Source organism: Triticum urartu, chromosome 3 (assembly GCF_003073215.2).
Source record: "Triticum urartu cultivar G1812 chromosome 3, Tu2.1, whole genome shotgun sequence".
NCBI lineage: Eukaryota > Viridiplantae > Streptophyta > Magnoliopsida > Poales > Poaceae > Triticum > Triticum urartu.
Genome location: NC_053024.1, coordinates 721,258,095 through 721,277,319, shown reverse-complemented (window position 1 = coordinate 721,277,319; position 19,225 = coordinate 721,258,095). Strand labels below are relative to the sequence as shown.

The 19,225-nt window shown below is 44.1% G+C and overlaps 1 protein-coding gene and 3 non-coding genes across 4 annotated transcripts; 2 read left to right on the top strand and 2 right to left on the bottom strand.

Annotated features, from left to right (window-relative positions):
- The first annotated feature begins 379 nt into the window (after positions 1 to 379).
- TRNAI-AAU lies at positions 380 to 453 on the top strand. Its single transcript has one exon. It is a non-coding gene; the product is annotated as a tRNA-Ile (tRNA).
- A 59-nt stretch (positions 454 to 512) lies between these two features.
- Positions 513 to 586, bottom strand: TRNAV-AAC. The gene has a single exon. It is a non-coding gene; the product is annotated as a tRNA-Val (tRNA).
- A 5,046-nt stretch (positions 587 to 5,632) lies between these two features.
- On the top strand, positions 5,633 to 10,885 carry LOC125547304 (GDSL esterase/lipase At5g03600-like). The gene is made up of 6 exons (XM_048711236.1): positions 5,633 to 5,699; positions 9,275 to 9,423; positions 9,579 to 9,801; positions 9,916 to 10,196; positions 10,291 to 10,567; positions 10,647 to 10,885. The coding sequence occupies exons 1-6, from the start codon at positions 5,633 to 5,635 to the stop codon at positions 10,883 to 10,885; spliced, it is 1,236 nt and encodes a 411-aa protein (XP_048567193.1).
- TRNAV-AAC lies at positions 9,042 to 9,115 on the bottom strand. Its single transcript has one exon. It is a non-coding gene; the product is annotated as a tRNA-Val (tRNA).
- Positions 10,886 to 19,225: the final 8,340 nt, after the last annotated feature.

Genomic DNA, 19,225 nt, shown 5'->3' with positions numbered 1-19,225 from the left:
GATGGTTCACTTCTTCCTCCTCCTGTTACACTGTTACACTGCCAGCTCTGGTATGATACTCCGCTTTCCGTTCTGCATGATATGCCAATCTCACAGTAAAACACCCAGACTTACAAAGTTGTCACGATATGAAGTCCGGTTGATCTTGAACTTTAAAGCTTTTCCCATGTGATTGAAGTAAATAATACTTCCTCCGTTCCTAAATATTTATCTTTGTAGATATTTCAACAAATGACTACATACGAAGTAAAATGAGTGAACCTATACTCTAAAATATGACTTCATACATCCGTATGTTGTAACCATTTGAAAGGACTAGAAAGACAAGTATTTGGGAACGGAGGGACTATATAGCATGAAAAATAAGAACCACGCAAGAGGCCTATTAGCTCAGCTGGTTAGAGCGTCGTGCTAATAACGCGAAGGTCACAGGTTCGAGACCTGTATGGGCCATTCTTTTTCTTTCTTTTTTTTCTTTACACAATGGAAAATGGAACAAAAAACAAATTAAATGGCTTCGCCCGGGTTCGAACCGGAGACCTTCAGTGTGTTAGACTGACGTGATAACCAACTACACCACGAAACCTTCATGTCCTGTTGCTACAAAAACATCTTACAAACCAGGCGTCTCCAATAATCTAACAAGATGCCCAACTAATTGAATCACCTGATTGTTTCAGCTGTACAAACCAAGCGACATTAAAGCTGGAAAATCACACGGCTTATATATCTGCTTAACTAATAGCCCACTGCCACAAGGAAAGAAAGATACCATGTGAAGAAAATTACGTTCACAGCCCAACCAACAAATTATCTACAAAATAGTTGGCTCAACACAACTGTGTCCGAACTGTTCTTCCAGACAAATTCTCCCCATTTTCAGACTAGCTCTTCTTTTTTGTCAAATCCCACACAACCAACATATTTGTTCAGATAGTAGCATAAGAGCATCTCCAGCCGCGTCCCCAACCCCTCAAGGCTTTTTTTTAGCGCCAGCGCCAAAAAATCGGTTCAGTCGCGCCCCCACGAGCCTGTTTTTTTTTGCCGGATTGTGCCGAAATTGGCGCCGGCGCACCCAACCCGAACCCGGCGCGCTGGGGAGCGCCCGGGGGCGCTGGCGCGAACGTTTTGGCGCGAAAGAGTGGCGGGACCGGCGCGTCAGCGAGACGAAGGCTGGTCGTCCTCATCGTCTCGGTTTTCCCGCGGGGAATCAATGCCAAGGCTGCCGCCGGTAGCCTACCATTGATTCACGGGCGGCGAAGTGCGGCAACGCCGCGCTGCCTTCCGCCACGCGTTCGCACGCGGCCACCCCCGAGCCGCTATAAAAGGCGCCCCTGGCCGCGCTGGTGAGGCACCCATCTCTTCCCCTCCTCGCCGCCGCACTTCCTCCCCTCTCTCCGCCGTTCGAGCCCCTCTCTCTCCCCCCGGCAACCATGAGCGCGAGTACCCCGGCAACGCGGTGGAGGCCAACAGTTTCGGCCGCCGCTCGCTGCATGAGCGGGAGACCTACCTCCTCCACGAGGCCAACTACCCCGCGCCGCCCGACGTACGCGCTCCGTCGCGGTGGAGGCTCAGCGCCAGCGGGGTCCCTGTCCCCCCTCTGCCCGTCGCCGAGACGCCCTATTTCCACGCCGAGATCGAGCGTGCGCGGGCGTCCCTGACGGCCACGGAGCGGGCACTCCCAGAGTACGCCGCCAACAACCACGCGGCGTGGGAACGCTGGCAGGAGGAGCGGCTCGTCTCCACCAACAACGCGCGGATGCCGCGCGGCCGCAACAACAGCGAGGGCCGCCGCCTGTGCTGGGGCGTCCCTGGCTGCACGCTCAGCGGCGTCCTCGCGCACGTCGAGGGCGGCAACGACCCGCCGCTCGAGTGAAGCAGCACGCCAGGGCGAGGGGTCGAGCAGTGGCCGTGTCAAGGAGGAGAAGCATCGGCCGTAGTTTAGGTTTTTTCTTCGTCCCTTTTATTCGTGTAAAAAACGCCTAAATTTCGTCGAAATTTGGCCGTGTTTGTTCAAATTTGATCGTGTTTGTTGAAATTTGGACGAACTGTGGGAGCGTCTGGGGCGACCTAGGGCGGCGGCTGGGAACGTGCTCACCCCCATGTCGAAAAAAACGCCGGCTCGTCTCCAAACGTCACTTTTTCGTGCTCTTGGGGGCCGAACGGCTGGATATGCCCTGTACACACACATAAGATCTGGGATTACACCGGGATGATAGATCTAACTAAAAGCATGTATTCGAGCACGGCGCATCCGACAAACTTTTTACAGGAACGAAGGACAAGCTTGAAATTCTGTTGCCAGGAATTTAATGTCACCAGTGGACGGTAACAGCAGCTACAATGAACACACTAGCTTGATACCGGTGAAATCAAATGGCCAGCAGCTCTCTCCATGCGAGGGCCCAGCTCCGGCATGAACGCAACCATTAAGTTGCACATATGAATTTTCCTGGGCAAATTCACTGGTACAGGGCCCAACAGAAATTCCCAATCACCCAGTTTTGGATCGGAAATAAATAAACTAATAAGCTGAACATGACGAGTGCCACAAAAATCCACTAGTTTGTACCAGCCGTTGTTTATTCAGCGAGATTTTTTTTTAAGAAATGTTTATTCAGCGAGATAAGATGGCTCTCTGGACAGGCAGATCCGAGCGATCTAGCGCGTACCCCCGAGGTGCTGTTTTGTTGCTTGGGCCGGCCCACTCTTTCTACTTTCATTCAATCCGGTAACCTTCCCTGAACCACTTTTTGTTTTTCATTCGGTTTTTTCTTTTTCTTTTTTTCTTTTTTCATTTTTCCTATATGTTTCTTTTTTATTTTTTTATTTTTATCTTATTTTTTGTTTTTATCCATAAATAGGCAAGATGACTAAGACCCCGTTTTCCGGAAGAACGGAATGGGCAAGTTACTTGTTGGAAATCATACATACATACTGATGTGTGCGGTCCGATGAGCGTTGACGTGCGCGGTGGATATCGTTACTTTGTCACCTTCACCGATGATTTGAGTAGATATGTGTATATTTATTTAATGAAGTACAAGTATGAAACGTTTAGAAAGTTTAAGCAATTTCAGAGTGAAGTTGAGAATCATCGTAACAAGAAGATCAAATTCCTATGATCTGATCGAGGGGGAGAGTATCTGTGTTATGAGTTTGACAATCACTTCAAACAATGTGGAATTGTTTCACAGTTGACACCATCTGAAACACCACAACGTAATGGTTTTTATAACTCGGCAATTTTGGAGATCGTAGCTCGATAAGTTCTACATTTTAAAGCCAGCTGAATGTCAGTTGAATATTTGAAGACCAATATTTTTGTCAAGTCAGAGCATTGAAGGCCGACTCAAATGGATTCTTACGACCTCTGTTTTCTTAAGAAGACAAATCAGCCGGAACTGTTCAATTCGTATGACCTCTGTTTTCTTAGAAAGTAAAGTTATCATTTCAAAATTTAATTGAAACAACTGAAGTTGTCCAGAGAATAAATCATGAAACATCGGTAGCAAATCCCCTTTAACAATATGCCAGCACTTTTTATAAAACTCCGCCGGGAAACCATCCAGCCCTAGAGCCTTATTATTCTTCATTTGTGAAATAGCTTCAAACACCTCTTTCTCCGTAAATGGGGCGGTCAAAATATCATTCTCATCCGCAGCAAGTTGAGGGACATCCTCAACCCTGGACTCATCCAAGGATATGAAGTTATCCTCCGGAGGCCCAAACATCTACTTATAGTAATTGGTTATATATAATTTTAGGTTTTCCTGTCCTAAAATCATCCCCTCATCCTGCTCAAGCTGAAATATCCTCTTCTTTCGGTGCTTGCCATTCGCAATCATATGAAAGAATTGAGTGGTATCATCCCCTTGGACGATTTTGCAAACTTTAGCTCACAATGCCCACCTCAATTCCTCCTTTCGAAGTAGTTCTTTCAGTCTCATCTCCGCCTCCACTTTAGTTTCTAGCTCCATGGTATATGAAATGGTGGACTCGGCTTTTAAATCTAGGCATTGAATAAGTACAAGTAGCCTTTCCTTTTCAACCATATAAATCCCAGTCATATGCTTAGCCCACCCACGAAGGAATCTTCATAGATGCTTTATCTTATTCTGCCATCTTTCAACAGGGCCCTCCCTCTTGAATCTTTAGGGACTCTTTGATTCATAGGATTTCCCAAATGCAGGAATAGGAAAAACGTGGGATTGGATTGGCATGTCATCTTGAATCCTACATGATTCTATGAGTGTTTGATTGTGCATAAGAAAAACGTAAGATTCTTTTAAAGAGGTTTGAGTGGATGGAAAATTTCCTATGAAATCTAGTGCAAATGAATCCTATGAAAAAATTCCTACGGTTTACAATCCTACGAATCAAACAACCCACATAGGAAAAAATCCTAAGGATTAGAATCCTTCAAAATTCCTTTGAGAATCCTTTGAATCAAGAAGCCCTTAGCCCATTCCCTTGCTATCAGATCCAGGAACCCTTCTCTTTCAAACCACGCTAATTCGAAACAAAAATGTTTTTATTCCCCACATGGGTTGCCTCGCCAGAGTCAACGAGCAACAGGGTGTGTTCTGAGATAGCGCGCGACAACGCTTGGACTGTTACCAGGGAAAACTTCTGCTCCCATTCGACCCTAGCGAGGACACGATCCAGCTTCCCAAATGTCGGGTTTGGCAATGTATTAGGCCGAGTGAATTTTCTACCAGAAAGCTCTATCTCTCTAAGATTCAAGTTTTCGATTATGGTATCTATTTATTATATACTTAAAACGATAGAAAAAGAACGGCTCATATTTTGTAGTAAAAAAGAGTTAAAAAGAACGGCTGTGATTTAATAAAGAAAATAAGTACGTATGTATGATGTATCCTTATTCCATCCGATAGAATAGAATACAGAATAAAAGGAAAGAAGAGTTTCCATTGTAATCATGTACACGTAGAGATATTATAAGGGAGATGTGCAGATGTAGGTAAGAGAGAGATATGGAATAAAATAGAAGGAGAAGCAGAATAACCATAAGTGTCCTCCGCCCGGCTCCAACTCGACAACATACGAGCACGCTTGCGATCCCATCGGAGCCTGTGGAGCTGCAGACGTCGGCGCCACTGCAAGCAGGCTAGAGCTAGGAAAGGACAACACGAAGCTCCAGAGGAAACTCTATGGAAGAAGGCCATTAACTTGACCTGAAACGCAAGACCTCATGCGAGAGTGACGGAGAGGCTGGCAACGCCGACGCCGGCGACAACACACAGTCGACGGCTAACATGGACACGATAACTTCTTCTCGAATTGGACCGCCTTACCGTGGGCTCCTTCCGCATCAAGGATCAATGCCCGCACACACTAGTCTTCCGTGCCGTTCGGCACTAGCAAAACTAGGACAAACTTTGCTACTGCCCATTGAGCAGCAGGCTGACAAGCTGCTTCGGGCCCGCCACAACACCACCGGCTTGAACAACAATTGCTTGGACAAAAACAAGCTGAGAAGCATCGTTTGGGTGAGAGCAGCGTGTTAGAAGGAAGACGAGGATTGGAACAAGGGCAGTGCAAGATGCGGCGGGTAAGCAAGGAGGGACCATCCGTGGTGCAATTGCTGTAGAGAGCTTACTGGCCGTCAATGAACGGCAGTTGGTGTGGCAATCGATGTGCCGACACGTACACTGTGGAGCTGGAGGAGGAGCAGGGTAGCAATTAGGAGTGCCCTCATGGAAATGGAAGGTGGAAAGTGCTGCCCACGTGAAAAGCATCTTCTGCGACGCCGACGCCGACGCCGACGCCGGCAGAGCAGCCAGCTTCGATCGGATTGCTGGCTCGACAACTTAAACTGGAGCCAAGCCGAGGCATCTTGAGATGAAATAATGACTCCGTAGTATTGCTGCACCACATGGCGCGTTGGATGGGATTAACCTTTCTTCTAAATCTTATGTCGAACAAGTGGACGAGTTGCTATGTAAAAATAATATATTAAAATGTCAAAAAATCGGATGTTTTTAGTCATTAAAGTTTGTCTTGCATGTCCGTTTAATTCACAATTAAAATTTGATAAGATTTGCTTGAAATTTCTAAAATCATTTTTCATGATTACAAGATTGTTGCTTTCAAAATAAAATAATTTTTCATTGTTTCAGGTATAACCAATTTTATTTTCATTTTCATGTAAATATACATGTGCTTGAAGCATGAATGTGTACACTTGCAAGCACTTCATTTTGTACTATCAACTTTTCTCTGAATTTAGCGGAGAACATTATCCTCCCCTAAATAGCTTCTATATGGAGAATCTTAATTAGGTAAAGTTATATGTTTGCGACAAAATAGACGAATTACACATGAAAGTAGGACAGTAACCGCGCAGGAAATAGAACCAAAGACTTGAGGGTTAAGGAGGGAACAATCTCCAACATAACTATGGCATGACACATGAATATATATCAGGGGCGCTCGATCAAGTCAATGGTCCATCCAACATCAATGTACACCAACAAACATACATCCTTGAAGGCACTTTTCCTATCATCTATACATAACATCAGACAAATATAAGCTTGAAGATGCCAAGAGAAAACGGTAACCTCGACTGATATGGCAAAACGAAATCATATGGAAAAAAGCAAGAAGGCCAGTGAGTGCTCATTAAGGTGGAAAAACATCACAGTTAAGGCTTTGTTTTAATTGTACACTGCCATCCTTAGATCACACACAATAATTATAAGCGGCTTGCACATAATGGAACAATAAATTTGTGCATGAAATTATAGGTTTTGTAAAACCAATGACATAGAAAGGGATTACATAGTATGATATCTATCAATCAAAAATCCTGGAGTACAAGCGAGCTCCACCTTGCTATCATTGCCTTCAAGGATTGTAATTTTACATTATGTGCACTATTTAATAGTTAGGGTTTGGAGAAACATAGTCACACCTAATATAATAATGTAATAGTTGGGGTTTCGGAAATCAAACTAAGTAAGATCATAAAATCAGGTTTGCTGCATTTATTGAAGGCTAAAAATTAGACAAGCAGAAGGAAATCAAGTGACATGAGACTACAACTACTGTTTCATAGTGACAATTACCGATGAAACGTGCCACTCTATGAGAATACAATAGCTTCATGGGTAAAGAAAGGCCTGGCGACAGAGAGCAAAAGAGTGGAATCAATGTAGACATATTCCATATTTAAATGGTATAAATACATGAAGGTAACCGTCAATGCATACATCGTGACAAAAACTAAATCACTTGCTATAAATGTGTTTATTTAAATATCACACTTCAACTTACCATAACATATCTAAGGCCCATTGTCAAACAACTTTTAATGGGACCTAACAAATAAACTTGGAATGGTATACTATGTAGGGTGTCATCACATATAGAAAGAGATGCTCAAATGCCAAAAAAAATGGTTGTCTAAAATACATAACTAGAAATAATAAACATCTAGCCGCGCAAATGCGCGGGTGGACCCGCTAGTTAAACATAAACGACCATCTGCCGTCAAAATTCTCATTATTCTTTTCCTCCCTCCTTCGAATAATGTTAAAATCGCCCCCAACCTCTTCCGAAGTGAACTTGACAGTGAACTTCCTGACTTCCACCTCTTCCGATCTTTAGGTTTCTTTGTATACTGGATTAAGTGTACATGTGTAGGGTGAACAAAAACAGCTTTGGTTATGCTGATTCAAATGTACCTTTCTGCAAGGTGTTCCTGAACTTTAACTTAATTTATATTTCCTCCGTTTCAGAATACTTGAAGTTCTAGGTTTGCTCTAATTGAAACTTTCTTAAGTTTGACCAAGTTTATAAAAAAAATCCACGTTTATACTAGTATGAAAATATACTTTCTGATTAATCTAATGAAACTAATTTGGTGTTGCCATAAACAGTAAGTTCTGAAAATTTGAATTGAAAATCAACATAAGCTGATATTTTCTGTCAGCAAATATTGCTTAGTGCTCTACCTAGGTGCAAAGTTAATGTCATTGGTGTTGGCCTGGGCGGAAAAGAACAAAACCAGGGCTCCAAACATGCTTTCAGAAACAGCCTTTTGAAGCATCGTTTTTCGCCTAGAGCAATATGAATGTTTTTTCTTCATGAACTTTTGCACTTTTTTTTTTGTGAATATTGTGGTTCGGGACAGAATTGTTTTAAAATAGTTCATCCCTGTCACCTTGGAAACGAGCCTGGCGGCAGTGTGGCAGTCCTTATCCTGATGTTTTTGAGCACCCTCACCGCAGCAGCGCCGACGCCTTCTCTTATCACCAGGGCTCCAAACATGCTTTAACTTAATTTATATTTCCTCCGTTTCAGAATACTTGAAGTTCTAGGTTTGCTCTAATTGAAACTTTCTTAAGTTTGACCAAGTTTATAAAAAAAAATCCACGTTTATACTAGTATGAAAATATACTTTCTGATTAATCTAATGAAACTAATTTGGTGTTGCCATAAACAGTAAGTTCTGAAAATTTGAATTGAAAATCAACATAAGCTGATATTTTCTGTCAGCAAATATTGCTTAGTGCTCTACCTAGGTGCAAAGTTAATGTCATTGGTGTTGGCCTGGGCGGAAAAGAACAAAACCAGGGCTCCAAACATGCTTTCAGAAACAGCCTTTTGAAGCATCGTTTTTCGCCTAGAGCAATATGAATGTTTTTTCTTCATGAACTTTTGCACTTTTTTTTTGTGAATATTGTGGTTCGGGACAGAGTTGTTTTAAAATAGTTCATCCCTGTCACCTTGGAAACGAGTCTGGCAGCAGTGTGGCAGTCCTTATCCTGATGTTTTTGAGCACCCTCACCGCAGCAGCGCCGACGCCTTCTCTTATCGCCATATAAATTAGCCTGATGCTCTAACCTGTCGGAGACTCTTTCCCCCTGTGGTTACATTGCACATATTAGCTCAGCTGGTTAGAGCGTCGTGCTAATAACGCGAAGGTCACAGGTTCGAGACCTGTATGGGCCATTCTTTTTCTTTCTTTTTTTTCTTTACACAATGAAAAATGGAGAAAAAAACAAATTAAATGGCTTCGCCCGGGTTCGAACCGGAGACCTTCAGTGTGTTAGACTGACGTGATAACCAACTACACCACGAAACCTTAGTTATCTTTTTCCTACAAATTCTTTTACAACACTAGACGGATCTAATATCTAGCAAGATGGCCCACTAACTGAATCATCTAATTGGTTCAGCCATTGAAGCTGGAAAATCATACAGCTCATACATGCTTATATCTAATAATAGCCAACTGCCACAGGAAAAGAAAGATACGATGTGAAAAAATTTAGGTTCACAGCCCTACCAGCAAATTATACTGTATATAACAGTTGGCTCGAGCTCGACACAACTGTGATTGAACTGTTCTTCAAGACAAATTCTCCCCACTTTCAGACATCAAATAGACAGGTATGAACTTTTTTTCAGTACGGCTAGCTCTTCTTTTTCGTCAAAGCCCACACAACCATGGTAATTCTGCTGAAAACAGCGTCAGTCCGGGTTAGTTCCATTCAAACCATACAAGTTAGAGTCCAAAACAAGGGCAAAAGTGTTTGGAAAAGTAGATACGGCGGAGACGTATCAAGAAGCCGTCGAGCGCCACCTTCTTTGTCTTCGGGGATGACTTCGCTGACAACAGGAACCTCCCTCTGACCGACCCCGTCACCGAGATGTCACGGCAATGGGCTTACCCCTACGGCTCCAACTACGTCGATGCCGATGGGTTTCCGCGGCCGAATACCCCGTCAAGCCGCTTCTCAAACTACAAGATCCAGTCGGATTTCATCGGTAAGTACCGTTGTTATACTTATTTATTGCCCTAAAACAAGTACTCTGTTATATTGTATAAATCCCTGGTGCATCATAATTAACCCTACTCATTGTTCTATTGATAACTTGCAGCAACAATGTTGGGGTTGGAGGAAGCCCCTCCAGCACATGCCCGTACAGCGGAGAAAACATGCGACCTGTCCGGCATGACTTTTGCTACGGGTGGTGCAATGGTGTTGGATAGTACATCACATGAGTTTCCCACCTTTACCAAGCAAGTTGATATTTTCAGGAAGATGGTCAAGGACGGGACCATCACGGAGAAACAATTGACTCACTCTGTAGCGCTCGTGGCCTTCTCCGGCAATGATTATGCAAGCACCGGCGTCATTGGACTAAGTAGCCCCAGCGATGTGAGTACTATATCAACATAGTATGCATACACTAGTTTGAACAATTAATTTGTTTGTGCATCTTACTAACTTAATTTTCATGTATGCGGTGCAGATTAATGCTTATATTGGGAAAGTGACAAAAGAGATGGCTGCTAATGTGGAGCAATTGTTGAAGCTCGGGGTGACAAAGGTTCTTGTCAACAACTTACATCCTGTCAGTTGCACACCATCACAAACCCGAACTAACAACTACACCACGTGCGATATTTTTGAAAACTTGGGTGTTTCCATCCATAACAATAACTTGAAACAAGTTATGACAGCAAAGAAGAATGTCCACATCGCCGATCTGTACACCACATTCATTAATATTGTGGATAATGTGCCAGGTATGTATCTGCATGCATTCAAAAGTTTCTTTATTTCAAAATTTTCTAATCTAAATTAATTTGATGTACATTAATGTAGGTAAAGGCTCAGACCTAACGAAGCAATTCAAGCGCAAACTATCGCCGTGTTGCGAGAGTTTAGATTCGAAGGGTTACTGTGGACAGCAAGGCGAGTTGTCCAGAGAGCTTCTTTACACCGTGTGCGACAAGTCCAATAAATTTTTCTATTGGGACGACATGCACCCGACGCACGTGGGATGGGAGGCTGTCATGAAACAATTGGAAAAGCCCTTGAGGGTGTTTTTAGATCAAGACTAGGTAGTCAGCTTTCATATGTCGTTGTAGCGCTTTTCATCCATGATGACAATATTCTGATTGTATTTGTTCGATAGTTTCAAGCGTTTCAAAGACTGTATTTTCTGTATTCCAGGATGAATATTATATTACATTTGCGTCTTCTTTTGTGAAAACTATATTCCTAAGAAGTAATTAGTGTATATCATTTGGCACATCTACAATAAAGATGTGTTCTAGCTATACAAACCGAATGCTTGCCTATATGCGGCTCAATAAGCTCAAGGCATTTCCACACCGTTTGATTATTTGTTGTCGACGTGATCTATCGGGTCGGCATGTTCTAGGGGTGACGGGTGCCTTGTCACTTAATTGAGGATTGATATAGGGGTATCTGTGGATACCCGACCCGAATGGGTATGGTTTAGGTTCGTTTTTATGTGCATATACAATGCTTAAACACCATCAACTAGTCATGGAGAAGACATGAGCATAACTCTATACTTGCGCAACTAGACCCGATAGTCTAACTCATAGGATCCATAACTGTTTTTTCCACGCCAACCCACGGCAGTGCACTAAGCAATCCTCTCACAAAACATTGAAACCCACCAACACCTCCCGCCGCTTGCCTCCAATATGTGACCTCGCCTAATATATCCATGACGAGCTCCCTGGGTCTCTTTTGGTGCTCCACCTTATTGAAGACTCTCACATTTTTTTGCTTCCACGGGGACTAGGTGAAGACTCTCACCTTTCTTTGCCTCCGCGGGGACCAGATGGAGACTCTCGCATTTCTTTGCTTCCACGGGGACCATTTGACCGCTATGATTAATGTGTCGAAACCAATACCCCGATTCTCCGTGTGTGCAGATTCTGAATGCTACCCTTTTTTGTATTTGTTTGTTGCGCGAACCAATGGCAACATTGTTTCACACGGTTTTCATTGGAAACGACTTGTCGACATGGCATGCCATAGAGTATGGCCTTGAATTGCACAATAAATAAGAGACTATCTAGCGAGTGGGAAATGGGGTGAACATTCGGGTTTGGCGTGGCCACTCGATCCCAAGAGACCCCCTTGCGATCTACCCCCCCCTCCCGAGGCCAATGCCACCTCCACTGGGTGGTCGAATTCATCTAACAAGGAGGTAAAAAGAATCCGGCTAGGCTGCAACAATATTTTTAGGAGCTGGATGTCGAGGAGATTGCAAAGCTTAAGTCTTAGAGCACATGGAAGCATGAGCACTCGGAGAAGCATGGTTTACAGTTTGCAACGCTTATTGATTGCCCTTGGACGAGCATAGGGTAGCGGTGCGTCAAGCAATAAACAGGCTAACACTCGCCTAGATTGGAAGTCCATATGTCACGGTGCCCCAAAAATGTGTATTTTCATATGGAAGTTAACTTCCAATGCACTCGCAAACTAGGAGAATATGTGACATTGAGGTAGTGTGTTGTCTCTCTCTTGCCCACGGGGCAACTGTGTGGAGCGCCATGCCTCTGATGGCCACCAAAAAGCCTTTTATGGATCCATTTATCGAAGGCTTACCACCCATTATTTTATGATTATGCTGCAAGCATGAGTTTTGAAAGCCTTTTGATCCTGGAAAATAGGACCGTCAAATAAACCAACTCCCATAAAGTAAAATGTCATACATTTCAAGATAGAATCCTATACTATTAAGTACTGAGGTTCAATGACACTTCATTGGCCATTGTAACACTTTACTTTGGTATATTATTTTTTATTAAGAGTGGGCTCATGTTGATTGCTAACCTTATGATCAAGGGGGAGATTGTTGGAATTGATCTCAGGTTGTTATTGACCTAGAGTGAAGGGGGAGTCTTTTTCCACAATGGTGCTTTGATCGTGGGCACCTAGAACCAACATATGGTTTTAGTCCTTCGCCCATCGGCCCGTCGTATAAACAGAAGAGGTCACGTACCTCTTCGTGTGTGCACACATATATGAGTTAAACCTTGCTAGAGGGCTAACTACCGATCCTAAAAAAGAGAGTTGATGGCCAGAAGACCCTCTACCACCACTGGCTACCACATGGTAGTGTCGGCGGCCCTCCCGCGTACCTGCTGCCGTCTACCCTGTTGTTGCTCTTCTCCTCCGAAGGATTCCACATCACTGGAGACTCATGACAGTAAAATCAGGGACTATCCCATCTTGGTCATACAAAATCACGGTTAGTATGTAATCTTTCGATGTGCTTCAGGTGTTTCAGTCAGAGATCCATATCCTATTATGTTAACCCTTAAGGATTATCTCTAACATACTCCAGTCAGTGTCACAAGAGTTAATTACACGATAGTACCACATTTGGGGCGGTGGTGACGAATTGATACCACTTTTGAAAAATTTTACGTGTCAGTACCACGTTTGATTCAAACCGTTGCGAATCGGGCTAAACCTCGTATTTCTACGTATTGACGCTGGAACTGACCGCCCGGGCCCACGCGTCAGCTGCCACGCTGGCGAATCGGTACCCGCCCGCTCACTCGATAGGTGCGGTCCGGCTCGAACCAGACCGACCCGTGCTCTGTCTCTCTTCCTCCTCGCTCGTGCCTCTCTGCTCGCTCCTCTCTCGCCGCCCTCGTCGGTGCCCGCAGCGTTGCTGGACCGGACCGCCGCCGCCCGCCATGGTTTTCGAAGACGAAAGCAGTGACGACACTTCCAGCCTGCCGTACATGCACTCGACCTCATCCATGGACGGGCTGAGCCAGGTGATTTTCCTTGAGCTAGGTTTAGGGTTTGGGTTACAGATTTGGTGTTTTTTGATTTGATTGATTTCTCTGGGTTTTGATTTGGGCATTTTGTTTGAACGAGCTTCGGCAGGTCCCTTTCAGCGTTGAAGATCCAGATTACCACGGGCTTGAGCTGGAAACGATGTCGGTATGTGAGAAGCACGGGAAGGCATCTGAGAGGCTTGTCGCATTTGAAGGAACAGACACAGGGAGAAGGTTCTTAGCATGTGCAGAGCCGGTATGAACTGTAGGCTGATAGTGGGATATTATATGTCATATTATTCCTCATGCGCACATCCCTCATGTTCCAAGCTAACATGCATAACCTTATCACTTTTACATGAGTTTACAAGAAAAAGTGATAAAGGGAGACTTACATGTCACAAGGATAACTGATCTGCTATATAGTATGTTCATATTAGTAAAAGGGCTGATTATTAGGGCATATTTAACTTGGCAGTGGAATCTTTACTGTCATTTTGTTAGGGCTGATTATTCACTTTTGCAACAGCAGTAGCTTGTGTAGTTTAATGACAGTGGTACTGTTATTTTGCAGTGGGATTGTTTTTGCCCACATGTGAAATATTCAGTTTGAGACTTCTACAGGTTTTAAGTTGTTATTGTGGCATTTTTATGTAGTTGAATGACAGTGGTATTGTTAATTATGTTGCTGTTACTTTTGCTCCTGTTTGTAACTAAATATTGATTGAACTGTCAGTTTTATGTTGGGATGCACCTGCTGTTATGTATGTAAATGCTACAAATATTCAGTTGAATGGATAGTATGTACTGCAAATGCTTTGGCAGTTCACCAAGTTTGCAGTTTGAGATTGCTTTTGTAGGTGATTAGCAAAAACTAGTTTAAATCTGTAGCTGACTAGTGTTGTAGTTTGTCATGTTGTTATTTAGTGGGTAGGTACATCTCAATTACCAGTGTAGCTTAGTGTTGTTATTATTACCAATGTAGAAAGGACAAAATAGTGTTATTGCTTTGCACTAGTTATGCACTAACTTGTTTATTTTTTATTTATTTTTCTTTTTGCAGGAAGGGCAGAATTGTGGGTTTGTTGAATGGGTTGATCACCAGTGGCCCCCAACAATGCAAAATGCATTGTTGAAGCTGTGGGCAATGGTTGAAGATAGCAAGAGTGCTAGGGTGAATGATAATCTTGAAAGTTCTTTCACTATCCACCATCTGACAGAAGAGAAGAACAACCTGGAGGCCAACTATGACAAGCTAGTCCAAGATGTGCATCAGCTTATGAGCTTCCAGGAGGATAGGGTGGTGGATTTCAGACATCTGCAGTCTGCCATTACATATCAGCATGAATGCAGAAGTGAACTGGTGGCTGATATGAATGCACAGATGGCAAAGAAAGATGCAGAGTTTGAGAAGTTTAAGCAGAATTATGATGTGCTACTGAACCTGACAAGATCTCAAGCTACAGTCATCCAGAACCTGAAGTTGAAGCATATTACTGATAAGAAATTGCTTACTGAAGCTAAGATGAACTTGGAGTTGAAGAATGCAGAGCTCACAAAGTCTGAGGAGAAGCTCACCCAAGATAAGCTAGAGTTGAAGTTTCAGGTTACTGATTTGCTCAAGGGAAAGGAAAAGCATGGTGAAGAGAAGGGGCAGCTAGAGCTTCAGATTGCTGAGTTGATTAAGGCAGAGGAGAAGCTGAAGGAGAAGATCAAGGGGATCCAGGACATCTTAGAGAAGTGAAGAAAATGAATATGAGAGTAGTGGGCAATGCTGACCTTTTGGGCATGATGGTTGTGTAGTGTATGGCTCTACTAAATGTGAACTTCTCTAAGATGAACTATGGCTGTGTATGTATGTAGTAGATGTTGGAAATATGCCCTAGAGGCAATAATAAATTAGTTATTATTATATTTCCTTGTTCATGATAATCGTTTATTATCCATGCTATAATTGTATTGATAGGAAACTCAGATACATGTGTGGATACATAGACAACACCATGTCCCTAGTAAGCCTCTAGTTGACTAGCTCGTTGATTAATAGATGGTTACGGTTTCCTGACCATGGACATTGGATGTCGTTGATAACGGGATCACATCATTAGGAGAATGATGTGATGGACAAGACCCAATCCTAAGCTTAGCTCAAGGATCGTGTAGTTCGTATGCTAAAGCTTTTCTAATGTCAAGTATCATTTCCTTAGACCATGAGATTGTGCAACTCCCGGATACCGTAGGAGTGCTTTGGGTGTGCCAAACGTCACAACGTAACTGGGTGGCTATAAAGGTACACTACAGGTATCTCCGAAAGTGTCTGTTGGGTTGGCACGAATCGAGACTGGGATTTGTCACTCCGTGTGACGGAGAGGTATCTCTGGGCCCACTCAGTAGGACATCATCATAATGTGCACAATGTGATCAAGGAGTTGATCACGGGATGATGTGTTACGGAACGAGTAAAGAGACTTGCCGGTAACGAGATTGAACAAGGTATCGGGATACCGACGATCGAATCTCGGGCAAGTATCGTACCGCTAGACAAAGGGAATTGTATACGGGATTGATTAAGTCCTTGACATCGTGGTTCATCCGATGAGATCATCGTGGAACATGTGGGAGCCAACATGGGTATCCAGATCCTGCTGTTGGTTATTGATCGGAGAGTCATCTCGGTCATGACTGCATGTCTCCCGAACCCGTAGGGTCTACACACTTAAGGTTCGGTGACGCTAGGGTTATAGAGATATTAGTATGCGGTAACCCGAAAGTTGTTCGGAGTCCCGGATGAGATCCCGGACGTCACGAGGAGTTCCGGAATGGTCCGGAGGTAAAGAATTATATATAAGAAGTGCTATTTCGGCCATCGGGATAAGTTTCGGGGTCACCGGTATTGTACCGGGACCACCGGAAGGGTCCCGGGGGTCCACCGGGTGGGGCCACCTGCCCCGGGGGGCCACATGGGCTGTAGGGGGTGCGCCTTGGCCTACATGGGCCAAGGGCACCAGCCCCAAGAGGCCCATGCGCCTAGAGTGGAGGGAAAAGGGAGAGTCCTAAAGGGGGAAGGCACCTCCGAGGTGCCTTGGGGAGGATGGACTCCTCCCCCCCTTGGCCGCACCCTTCCTTGGAGGAAGGGGCAAGGGCTGCGCCTCCCCCCTCTCCCTTGGCCCTATATATAGTGGGGAAAAGGAGGAGCAACCATACCTAAGGCCTGGCGCCTCCCTCTCCCTCCCGTGACACATCTCCCTCCTCCCGCAGCGCTTAGCGAAGCCCTGTTGGAATCCCGCTACTTCCACCACCACGCCGTCGTGCTGTTGGATCTTCATCAACCTCTCCTCCCCCCTTGCTGGATCAAGAAGGAGGAGACGTCGCTGCTCCGTACGTGTGTTGAACGCGGAGGTGCCGTCCGTTCGGCGCTAGGATCATCGGTGATTTGGATCACGACGAGTACGACTCCATCAACCCCGTTCTCTTGAACGCTTCCGCGCGCGATCTACAAGGGTATGTAGATCCACTCCTCCCTCGTTGCTAGATGACTCCATAGGTAGATCTTGGTGACACGTAGGAAAATTTTGAATTTATGCTACGTTCCCCAACAGAGTGGCATCATGAGCTAGGTCTATGCGTAGTTTCTATGCACGAGTAGAACACAAAGTAGTTGTGGGCGTTGATTTTGTTCAATATGCTTGCCGTTACTAGTCTTATCTTGATTCGGCGGCATCGTGGGATGAAGCGGCCCGGACCAACCTTACACGTACTCTTACGTGAGACCGGTTCCACCGACAAACATGCACTAGTTGCATAAGGTGGCTAGCGGGTGTCTGTCTCTCCCACTTTAGTCGGATCGGATTCGATGAAAAGGGTCCTTATGAAGGGTAAATAGCAATTGGCATATCACGTTGTGGTTTTGCGTAGGTAAGAAACGTTCTTGCTAGAAACCCATAGCAGCCACGTAAAACATGCAAACAACAATTAGAGGACGTCTAACTTGTTTTTGCAGGGTATGCTATGTGATGTGATATGGCCAAAGGATGTGATGAATGATATATGTGATGTATGAGATTGATCATGTTCTTGTAATAGGAATCACGACTTGCATGTCGATGAGTATGACAACCGGCAGGAGCCATATGAGTTGTCTTTATTTATTTATGACCTGCGTGTCAACATAAACGTCATGTAATTACTTTACTTTATTGCTAACCGTTAGCTGTAGTAGTAGAAGTAATAGATGACGTGACAACTTCATGAAGACACGATGATGGAGATCATGATGATGGAGATCATGGTGTCATGCCGGTGACGATGATAATCATGGAGCCCCAAGATGGAGATCAAAGGAGCTATATGATATTGGCCATATCATGTCACTATTATTTGATTTCATGTGATGTTTATCATGTTTTTGCATCTTATTTGCTTAGAACGACGGTAGTAAATAAGATGATCCCTCATTACAATTTCAAGAATGTGTTCTCCCCTAACTGTGCACCGTTGCTAAAGTTTGTCGTTTCGAAGCACCACGTGATGATCGGGTGTGATAGATCCTTACGTTCACATACAACGGGTGTAAGACAGTTTTACACATGCAAAACACTTAGGGTTAACTTGACGAGCCTAGCATGTGTATAGACATGGCCTCGGAACACAGAAGACCGAAAGGTCGAGCATGAGTCGTATGGTAGATACGATCAACATGAAGATGTTCACCGACGTTGACTAGTCCGTCTCACGTGATGATCGGACACGGCCTAGTTGACTCGGATCATGTAATCACTTAGATGACTAGAGGGATGTCTATCTGAGTGGGAGTTCATAAGATGAACTTAATTATCCTAAACATAGTCAAAAGGTCTTCGCAAATTATGTCGTAGCTCGTGTTTCAGTTCCACTGTTTAGATATGTTCCTAGAGAAAAATTAGTTGAAAGTTGATTATGCGGACTAGGTCCGTAAACTGAGGATTGTCCTCATTGCTTCATAGAAGGCTTATGTCCTTAATGCACCGCTTAGTGTGCTGAACCTCAAACGTCGTCTGTGGATGTTGCAAACATCTGACATACACGTTTTGATAACTACGTGATAGTTCAGTTAAACGGTTTAGAGTTGAGGCACCGAAGACGGTTTTGAAACGTCACGAAACATATGAGATGTTTCGAGGGTTGAAATTGGGATTTCAGGCTCGTGCCCACGTCAAGAGGTATAAGACCTCCGACGATTTTCTTAGCCTGCAAACTAAGGAGAAAAGCTCAATTGTTGTGCTTGTGCTCAGATTGTCTGAGTACAACAAATCGCTTGAATCGAGTGGGAGTTGATCTTCCAGATGAAATAGTGATGGTTCTCCGAAGTCATTACCACCAAGCTGCTAGAGCTTCGTGATGAACTATAATATATCAGGGACATATATGATGATCCTTGAGATATTCGCGATGTTTGACACCAAAGTAGAAATCAAGAAGGAGCATCAATTGTTGATGGTTGGTGAAACCACTAGTTTCAAGAAGGGCAAGGGCAAGAAGGGATACTTCATGAAAAACGGCAATTCAGCTGCTGCTCTAGTGAAGAGACCTAAGGTTGAACCCAAACCCGAGACTAAGTGCCTCTGTAATAAGGGGAACAGCCACTGG